The sequence below is a fragment of the Sesamum indicum genome, linkage group LG10, assembly GCF_000512975.1.
Source record: "Sesamum indicum cultivar Zhongzhi No. 13 linkage group LG10, S_indicum_v1.0, whole genome shotgun sequence".
Lineage (NCBI taxonomy): Eukaryota > Viridiplantae > Streptophyta > Magnoliopsida > Lamiales > Pedaliaceae > Sesamum > Sesamum indicum.
Genome location: NC_026154.1, coordinates 13,637,877 through 13,648,407, shown reverse-complemented (window position 1 = coordinate 13,648,407; position 10,531 = coordinate 13,637,877). Strand labels below are relative to the sequence as shown.

Below are 10,531 nucleotides of genomic sequence, written 5' to 3'. Positions count from 1 at the left end.
AAACTTGTTTGACCTACTATAAGTGAATTGGGGGTAAAGTAGATTTTCTTATGATTTTTTCGTTAATATTAGTAAATTCGGTGAATTTTGACTAACAGAACAACTTATTTGTTAGACGAAAATAAACCTCAGGGGTACTAGATGTAATTTCTTGAACCACAGGGAGTTTATGTGTAATTACACCAAATCTTAGGAGACGAAAGTGTAATTATCTCTTTAAATTTAATAATGTTAAGCCAACGAGTCCTAGTTCAATTGATGAATTGAAATTTCATGACTTTAAGCTCGAACTCCACTAACGCGGGTAATGTTATTCTATTTTAATAGTAGATGTTGTTATGTTCTACTTTAATAGTAGTTATTGACAATATATGATATTAATGATCAATATATAGAGTTGCGATATACTGATAATTGTAATTGATTTATTCAATAAATAATAATCCGCTTTCAATTCAAAAAAATATTTAATAATGTTAATTTAATTATCAGTAGTATCTTATCAAATGAACTTTCATGCAGCTGACTATGTGTAGAATTAATGTATTTTAATATTTTAAATGTAATTTTTGTTATTTTAATTAATTGAATTAATTAGTGGTGATTAAATTTGAAAAGAGTTTTAAAGTTTATATTTCACAACATGAAATTTGATTGTGTTATTAGCAGATTCTGCTAAAATGGGAATTTTCCCCATAATCTCAAATTGAATAACATATATTTTACTTTACTTTAATAATTAAAAAAAATGAGAGATTTATTTTTATTTTTTATGTATAAAATTCATGACTGTCAATTATTTATTCATATCCTGATGTAATAATTTAGTATTATTAAATTATCAATATTAAATAATTCTCATTCCTAATAATTTAAATTTTTACATAAGATAGTCGTTTAACATTGAATTAAAATCAAATCAAATAAGTGGTTCTGGCCTTGAGTTTCATTGCCACCTACTTATGAAAAAAATATTTAACGTGCAGTTTTTACATGTTTAAACTTTTGAATAAGGCCGTCGTTTAACGGTTATAGTAAAAACAAATTATGGCAAACAAAATCATACGGATGATGTTTTCCAACATAATTACATTGTCATTTCCTCAATTTGATGTAAATACGTGTAGATTCTATGTGGTTTAGGTAATTACATCTAGTACCCCTAGTATTTGTTTCGGTCTAATGCATAGACCACTACATCCGTCAAAATTCATCAAATTTGCTGATATTATGAAAAAGTTGTTTGAAAATCTAAATTTACCCTTATCTCCACCTTTGTAATGGTAATTTGGTCGAAAAAAAAGTTTGTTTGATATGTAATAAGTGAGTAATAATTTAATTAAGGGTAAATATGAATTTTTATTCAATTTCTTTTGCTACTATTAGCATATTTGGTGAATTTTGCCAAATGAATGGATTCATTTATTAGATGGAAACAAACATAAAGAGTATTAGATATAATTTTTTAAACCACATGAAGTCTACAAAATATAAAGAGAGTGCAATGATATTATCCATAAAGAATTCGGAATCATTTCCGATGTGGAATGATTTAGCATATATTCAAAAAAGTTATTATCGGGGATCTGAAATTAGATGAAAAGCTAATGGAATGAGCTCACTGTTAAATGGACTTTAAAATGAAGAGGTACTTATAATTTCTCAAATAATATTAATGCATTTTTAATTATATCAAATATTGAAAAATATGGTTGTAATTTATCCAAAAAAAATTCCCTCTCTTCTGATATTAAAGGAGAGCTACTTTGAAATTTGATATAATTATAAATATTTTTTTATAATTTTATTTATTTCTTTAAATTTTTTAAAAATATTTTTATGGACCTAGTGGATTATATATATATATATATATATATATTAGTTTTTCCATCCACCTAGTTTAATTTTCTATATTTTTATATTTTTTGTAAAAAAAATAAAAAAAAATATATCAAGGACAACATTGACAATTCTACGCCTCCATCCAATTACATAATTTCATCAAACGTCAGGGATATTTGTAATTTTTTAAACAACGAGGGATATTTGTAACTATACCAAATTCTATAGGAGCTTCTTCTAATTAACCCTATTTTTAATTCCTTAACGACATATTAAGTAACCGATTAAGATGGAATGAACCCAAATTAAAGTAAGATCACACCTACTAATCCACCAAAGAATTAAGGTTGAGAAATTCTTGAAACAAAATCTATGCAAATTATACTTCTTTTAGTCATATATATTAACATTAATAACTTATGTTTATTGTTCATAATCATTATGTAAGTTTAATTTATTAAGAATATATATATATATATATATATATTACTTTTATTAGGAAATAAATTTAGTAAAGAAGGAAAAAAAATATATCTCATGAAATATATATATTTGTATTCTATAATATATGAACACGAACACGACTCAGATACAAGCAACTCTAAAAACATGTCGTATCTTTTTCTATCATCTTCTTGTTAAATGACTTCTTTATCCTTTGTTTTATTTTTTCTCCTAAAGTAATTCTAAAATATATATCTATAAAAATTACTAACATCATTGTAGTTTATCTATCACTTTACATGTTTTATACATCACATAGATTATTATATCCACATTTTATCTTATATTCAAATATATATAAATTTCATAATGCTTTTAGGGGTTAATCACATTTTATCATTTGAACTGAGGCCATTTTTACATTTTGACATATACTTTTTTTTTTTTATCAATTTTACGAAAAATTGTACTTTGTTATTTATAACTATTTTCCAATCAAGTTTTTTGTTGGAAAAACACCACATATAATGTATATGTGATATTTAAGAGTTATATGATGTGATATTTTCTATATATAAACGACATGTGATGTTTTTTCGACAGAAAAATCAACAACAAAAAAAAAATGATCGTATGTAGCAAAGTGCAAATTTCGCAAAGTTAAGATGGTAAATTGACTAAAGAAAAGGTATTTCGATGACAAAGTATAAAAACAATTATAGTTTTTCTGATGAGATGTCAATCAAATTGTACGTGAAAGAAAGATAATATATTATAAAAAAACAAAAATTAAAATGTTTATAAAAATATATGCTTATCCAAAAAAAATGATGAAATATATATTTTTTTATGTTTTTTTCTCTCAAAATTTTGAAATTCAAACTTAGCACAAAGGAAACAAAAGAAACGTAATATTTTGTTCTTTTCTTTAATTTCCATTTCCATTATCAAACGTTATTATACATCTAATATTATTTATTAATCGTTTTTGACCATAATATCCTCAAATATATATTTTTCTTTTACATACCACTTGTTTTATCACTAGTCGAGTCGACGCACATTTTGATAATTTTAGTAAATTAATTATTTTGTTTTATTTATATTTTATTAAATTAATATAGTAAAATTTAAATACTTTAAAAAAAAAAAGAAGGCGGCCATCCAAATTCCAAACAGAGGTCCCTAACCTTCTTCAATATTGCAAATTGACCCCACCAAGAAAGCTCTACCAAACAATTCCATGAGCGCCTGTGACTTTTCATGGCATCACAGCCGCTGTCAATCTAGTTTTTGCCACAAACTTTTCCAAAGATTCTAAACGTGCCTTCACTCGAGTACCTTTGGTATCAGTATCACCAACTTGTGTATGTATGTATATGTATATACATACAATCAAGACATGCACATATTAAAATCGTCAAAATGCCCGGCAAAAACACCCCACCCCACCTCTGTTTCGCTATAATTTTTTCTCAAGAAAAAAAATAAAGAAGATTTCAGGGTCCCCATCCCCAAGAAAAATTCTATCTTTTTGCGCTAGTGAAGCCAGATTCAACAAAATCTGTGCTTTTCCTGTACAGATTTGCTCTTTAGTTCAGAGGCATTATGCATTTATGATTTATTCTAGGAAGAAACATTAATAAGCAGCATTTAGTGTGAATTCAGTGAGCTAGTTAACTGTTATTTTGGTTCTTTTTTCTTTCAAGATTTGGTGGAGAGGGGGCTTCAAAATGAGGGTAGTGGGATTTTGGGTTGTGATTTCTGTTCTCCTTGTTTTGGGCAGACGGGGTGTTGAAAGTTTTGAAGTTGATGAGATTTTTGGTAAGAATAGCTCAGATTTGTCATTCTTGGAGTCTATGTCGTTTTTGGAGTCTGTGTATGGAGTTTCTGCTGCTGCTGTTCCACCCAATGCTCTCATGGTGGGTCTAACTCTTGTTCAAGGGGCTGCTGATAAAGGCGCTGGTACTCATCTCCCTTTTTTCTCTAAAGATTCTTTACTCCCTCGGATCTCCTTTTCTCTTTACTATCTCTCTGTGTGTATGTGTGTGTGTGTGTGTTTATGAAATTACAAGATTGGTAATTGCAGCTTATTTCTTTTCCTGTTTGCAGTTTAATCTTAGGTTCTGTGTTGCCTTTTGATTCCTCTCTCTGTCTCTGTTCAAATGGATGTTTCAATTTTCCTTTGTTTCTGGGTTTTTCTTTTCTTTTCTGTTCTGTTCTAGACTTGTTAACGTATTCTACTTCTTTTTTCTTAATTAACTTTAATTATCATTCTTCTATTGTGATTCTTGATGATATTTTCCTCAGGGTTCTCACGCTGTTTTCTAGTGGATGTTTCATTCTTGTATTTCTCTTTTGCTATTGCTTTTTGTTAGACCCTCACTCATAATACACTCCCTCTTAACGAAGTTTTGAAATTACGGTTCAACCCCTCCCAAAAATTATCTGTTTCCAATTGACCTTCTCCCGTTTGGTTTTGGACTTAAAGGACTAAAAATGCTTTAAAGTGAGGTTACCATCATTATATTTTTCTCTTTATGAATACAAAATTATTATATGTTAATCTTAATGAGGGATAAAATTCAAAATATTTGTAACTTTTTTGCTAACGCTGGCGTTCTTCATCCAAATACCGACGAAAGGGTCAAGTGTAAAAGTGAACTTCCGGAAGGGGTGTAGTGTAATTTTGAAACTTTTTTTGGGGAAGGTGTAATTTCACATTTTTTGAGGGATCTAAGTGTAATCACTGTTTTGTTATTGAATTCTCTCACAAGCTGGATTTCTGTGTTGGAAATAATTATGTGTAGTTGCTTTTCTGAGGGTAATAAGTGAGTTGCTCTCTTGTTTGCATTTTGCTAGTTGTTTAATGCATGATGTGGAGTGACTTGATTGAGACGCTTTTGTTGGATACGAGTGATGTTACTTTACAACTGTAATGAGTATGTCAATACAGTTAGGGATTTAATTCTGCTTAACTATCTTAGTTGGTGGCTATTATAGTTTCTAAAGGTAAATTGTTTCTTTGTTACAAGAAATTATGCCCGAAAATTATTAAATTTTATGTAATCTGTTACATTTGCATTCCCAGAATTCAAGCCTGGTACTGAATATATGCTAGATCTCGGTGTATTGTTGAAAATTAAACTTTGTGGTATTTCTGATTGTGATATGTTTCTTTGTGGATATCTTTTGCAGTATGTTTGGACGGAACATTACCTGGCTATCACTTGCATCGTGGGTTTGGGACAGGAGCGAACAGTTGGCTTATCCAATTAGAGGTTTGTTTTGATGATTGTGGGAATGATGACGTTTTCTTGATTGAGCCCGCTCATTTATATTATAGATTTGGTTTATTGTCGATTTATTTGCATGGAGGTTCATATATGCTCCTATCGCAGAAAAGATTAATATATAGTTATCGATGTTTTCGATTCTTAACATTATCATTTAACATAATATGCCAAGAATTAGTCATGAAACAATACGAGCTTGCTTCTTTGCTGTCTAAAGTCTTATTTTTCTACAATTCTCAAAGTTTGCTTCTCGAAATTGAAGTATCTGTGAGGTGAATTTATCCTTCTAAACGCTAATTCCTTCCTTATTCAGTCATTATAAGCAACCTATTCCAATAAAAAAAATTTTATACGTCGGTTAATATGAAATAGTTATGTATGAATCATCGGTCCGTCATATACTTGTCGGAGTGAAGTTCTTTTTTTTTCTTTTAAATAATGAGTGAAGTTATTTTACCGCTCTACAAGTAATACTTTTTTTTTTCAAATCACGAACCTCATTTTCTGAGACTTGTGGCAGGGTGGAGGCTGGTGCAACAACCTTCGATCCTGTATTTACCGCAAGACGACGCATCGTGGGTCGTCAAAATACTTTGAAAAAGTAATTCCATTCACAGGGATACTTAGCAACAAGCCTGAAGAAAATCCAGGTTCTAATTGAAGAAACCTATGCGGATTACGTCAAATCATTCTATATCATTGATTCTCCTCCTTCAGATGGTGGTTTTATCATATATCTCATTTCAGTTTTACAAATGCAGATTTTTTCAACTGGAACAGAGTGAAGGTACGATATTGCGATGGGGCTTCCTTTTCTGGGGACAGCGAGAATAAGGTTTGTAGCGTTGTCTTAACTTTTATGCATGTGTTTTGGGGTCCGCAGAAGTGTTTCTTAAGGCACACAGCATAAAGATTCTACTTGCATATAAGATCTTCATTGATATGTCGTTTGGTCTTCGTTTTTGTTTTGATGTTTTCTTTTAATGGAATCAATTGAGTATATCTTATAGTTGTAATTTCAGGTCCTATTGTCTTTCATTCTCTACTACAATAAACATCTTCTGTATAGGCTGCAGGTTTGCAGTTTCGAGGACAAAAAATATGGCTAGCGGCAATGGAGGAACTTATGTCAAAAGGAATGCGCAATGCGGATCAAGTAATCTATCATTAATCAACAATTGTCTTATTCTTCTTCTTTGATTTTACCTTTTTCATGATCCACATTGTGTTTCAGGCACTTCTCTCTGGTTGCTCCGCTGGTGGTTTAGCTTCTGTATTGCACTGTGACGAGTTTAGAACTTTATTTCCCATAAGTACCAAAGTGAAGTGCCTGGCTGATGCGGGATTATTTATGGATGCGTAATTTTCATATCTTCTACGTTATACACTGTTTCACCTATGATTTGCACGCCCCGAAAGCTGTCTTTTCTGAAGTTTTTGATAGACGTTCGTTTCATTTCGTTTCATGCAGTACTGATGTATCTGGTGGACATACCCTCAGAAGTTTCTTTGCCGGTGTTGTTAGCTTACAGGTACTAATTAATTAAACTGATGGTTTCAGTAGATCAGTAATTGTACTAAACTTTTCATATTTTCTCAGTGTTCTTTTAAAATTACATCTTCGCCTGAAATTAATCATCTTGCTGGAAGTTTCTGCAACACTTAGAAAGACAATTTACTATTTTTAAACATGTCCTGCAAACCTAGAAGAGTACAGCAGTTCTGTTGTGCTGTTTTTGTGATCCCATGAATTGCATTAAAGCCAGCTCCTTTTTTACATGGTATTCCTTCTATTTTTTAACAGGATGTTCAAAAGAACCTGCCAAGCGCTTGCACCGACCACCTCGATCCAACTTCAGTGAGTCTGCACTCGGTTATTTCTGCCGTTTAGTCATGCAATGTCTAGTTCTATTCTCAACTTTCATTTTCCTTTGTTGGTCTATTTTCCTCGGCAGTGTTTCTTCCCGCAGAACTTAATCGCCAACATCAAAACCCCTATGTTTATTCTTAACACGGCCTATGATTCATGGCAGGTAAGGGCTCGTTTCTGTAATTGGCTTCTGGTTGATACAGTTTTAGTTAAAAGTTTGAATGCATTACTTGCATAGTAGCACCCAAAACGAGACTACTAATTATGTCTGTTTTTCGATACTCAGCTCCAAGAAAGCTTGGCTCCTCCGACTGCTGATCCTCAGGGCAACTGGCGTGATTGTAAAATGAACAACGAGCGATGTTCGGCATCACAGATCCAATTTCTGCAAGGTAAACGCCTGTCCTTGATAGTTGTTAAGCTTGTTTTTATACGTTTGAGGTGTCTCTGAAGGTCGTCCATCAATTTACTGCTGAGCAGGTTTCAGGACTCGTATGCTGAATGCAGTAAAAGGCTTTTCCACCTCAAGACAAAATGGGTTGTTCATAAATTCTTGTTTCGCTCACTGCCAGTCTGAGAGGCAGGACACATGGTTCGCTGACGATTCTCCCATTGTCAATGACAAGGTAAAACCTACATTCTTCACCTTTTTGTATTCACTCTGTGCATGAAATGCTTTTGTTTGGTTTCACAGTGTTGCTAAATGTGATGTGGATCTATAATGCACCACTACGTCGAAAAATCACCCCGGGTAGTATTGGACACAGATATGATATCGGCTTGTCTCCGACATGTGTTGGATACACCATGTAATGTGTTCAAAAATAAAATAAAAAACGACAAAATACGGCACGGACACGGATACAAGGACAAAATATTGACACAACTGTTGGCATATCTTACACATTTTCGACACAACAATTTCCGTTTTCATTTGTTTTTTGTTTTACCTGAATGTCTTTTTAAAGGTTTTAAGATTATGATCTTTTTTCAAGAATACTATAATCTAAAAAGCACATTTGCTTACATCTAATACTACAACTGAAATGAACATATTTCTCATTATACTTGTATCTATATTTCTTATAAATTATTCATTATACATATATGTATACGCTCATGTATATGATTATATTGTTGTACATAAAATGATGTTTGGTGTCCTAAAATTTTTGCAAATTATGTTTGGCGTGTCCATGTCTTAATTTTTGTAAATTACATGTGATTATATCTGGTGTGTATCTTATCCATGTCATCATGTCTGTATCCGTACATCATACACATGGATTCTTCTTGCATTGCATCGGTCTGACTGTCTATTGGTAGAAAATACGCCCGACTCTTTTTCAGTGAAGAACGATAAGATGGGGTTACGAGTATTTCTCTCGACCCCCTTCTTGCTGTCTGTTCTTTGTCTCATTTTTATTTGGGGACGGTTTTCGGGTTCTCTTGTTTAACCTTCGAGGATGATTTTATGCTGGGTACTTGCTCGTCGTGTATCATTAACTCCACCTAAAAAACATGCAGCCTGTCGCAATTGCCGTTGGAGATTGGTACTTCGATCGAGCAAGCGTCAAGGCCATCGACTGCGCGTATCCATGCGATAGGACGTGCCACAACCTGGTGTTCAAATGAACCAGGATAGTTTTGCACCTTCTGCTATTCTTAGCCAATTGATTGAATATATATATATGTGATTGTTGATTCAGCTGCCATTGATGCTGTTGCTGCTACACAGAACACTTAAGGCAATAATACCTTAATTGCCGTGAAATTTGTCAGTCTTGATGTACCTGTTACAAAAAACCCTTGCAAGAAAATGCAAAAATTTAGTCTGATTTCATTATAAATTTTGCAGAGATGACATCGTCCATATATTTAATTTTCCAGTTCATTAATATATCAACATAACTAAGAACAATAAAATAAATTATAATAAATTTCATTAAATGACATAAATATTCATATGTTGGTGAGATTTAAATGTATAATTTCTAATTTATTAATAGGATTTCAACTTTGATCATTAAATCAAGACATTATTAACAAAAGATGTCGTTGCCAATGAGGTTTAGTTGAGTTGGCGAAGTTGAGGTTTCATAACTTTATAAAATCGAATATTGTTTTATGCGTTGGATGTTATTTTTACTGTATAATAGGTGTTGGTTAGATTTAGTTTATCTGATATCATTAATTATAATATAATTATATTAATAATTTTTGTTAGATATTGATATTCGATATGAATTATTATAATTAATTTAACTTAATTAATAATAATTGATCGCAACTATTTAAAAAAATAATGTGGTTGTCATATTGTCTGCAAGTTGCCTGCAAAATGAGCATATGTTTAAGAGATAATATTATTTGCAGACAGAATCAAACTGACTTTTATTATTTTTATAGAGTTGAAAATCAGACAGAAAGATGATGAGAATCTCTACGAATAAAATAATTAATTTTTGTAATAATAATGAGATTTTTCTGTCTTGTAATTATTACAAGGTATAAATATTCATTATAATTATAATTATTTGTGTACGGTGTATTTTATATTAATTTTATTGTATGATAGTGATTGTTTTCGAGCTTCTCAAAAGCCATTTTGACCAATTCTGATTGGTCAATTTGGAAAACTAGGTAAGGTTTTTAGTTGAGGAAATAATTTATTTGTATGTTTGAATTCTTGAGTTTGGTAAGAATGGAGCAATTCTCGTTGACAATTAAGATTCCTAAATTTATCAAATTAATAAATAATATCAATGAAAAAAAATATTAGGTTGTATCACAATTGATGATATATATAATAATTTTAATTTTGTCATTATAATTTTTGAAAATTCTGTAGTGACTGAATTTTTACCGTATTTTCAGTATTAATTTTAGGGATAGCTACATTGCCATCTCCTGAGTTTTCGTATAATTACACGTAAATTTTTTATAGTTTGAGTAATTACATCTAGTACCCATAATATTTATTTTTGTCTAATAAATAAACCTATTTATTAGTAAAAATCCACCAAATTGGCTGATATTAGCAAAAAAAGTTGAATTAAAATTTATTTTTGCACTCGAT

The 10,531-nt window shown here is 31.0% G+C and overlaps 1 protein-coding gene across 1 annotated transcript; it reads left to right on the top strand.

Moving 5' to 3' along the window:
• LOC105172469 (pectin acetylesterase 12-like) lies at positions 3,751-9,302 on the top strand. The gene is made up of 12 exons (XM_011093911.2): positions 3,751-4,251; positions 5,485-5,567; positions 6,103-6,232; positions 6,344-6,417; positions 6,652-6,738; positions 6,817-6,941; positions 7,054-7,114; positions 7,387-7,440; positions 7,538-7,615; positions 7,739-7,844; positions 7,933-8,078; positions 8,980-9,302. Exons 1-12 carry the CDS (start codon positions 4,020-4,022, stop codon positions 9,085-9,087), a joined length of 1,284 nt encoding a protein of 427 aa, XP_011092213.1. The 5' UTR covers positions 3,751-4,019; the 3' UTR covers positions 9,088-9,302.

Coding starts and splice junctions, on each gene's coding strand:
- LOC105172469 (XM_011093911.2), top strand. CDS start 4,020: ATGAGGGTAGTGGGATTTTGGGTTGTGATTTCTGTTCTCCTTGTTTTG. Junction 5,568..6,102: donor GTTGGCTTATCCAATTAGAG/GTTTGTTTTGAT, acceptor GACTTGTGGCAG/GGTGGAGGCTGGTGCAACAA. Junction 7,616..7,738: donor CGGCCTATGATTCATGGCAG/GTAAGGGCTCGT, acceptor TTCGATACTCAG/CTCCAAGAAAGCTTGGCTCC.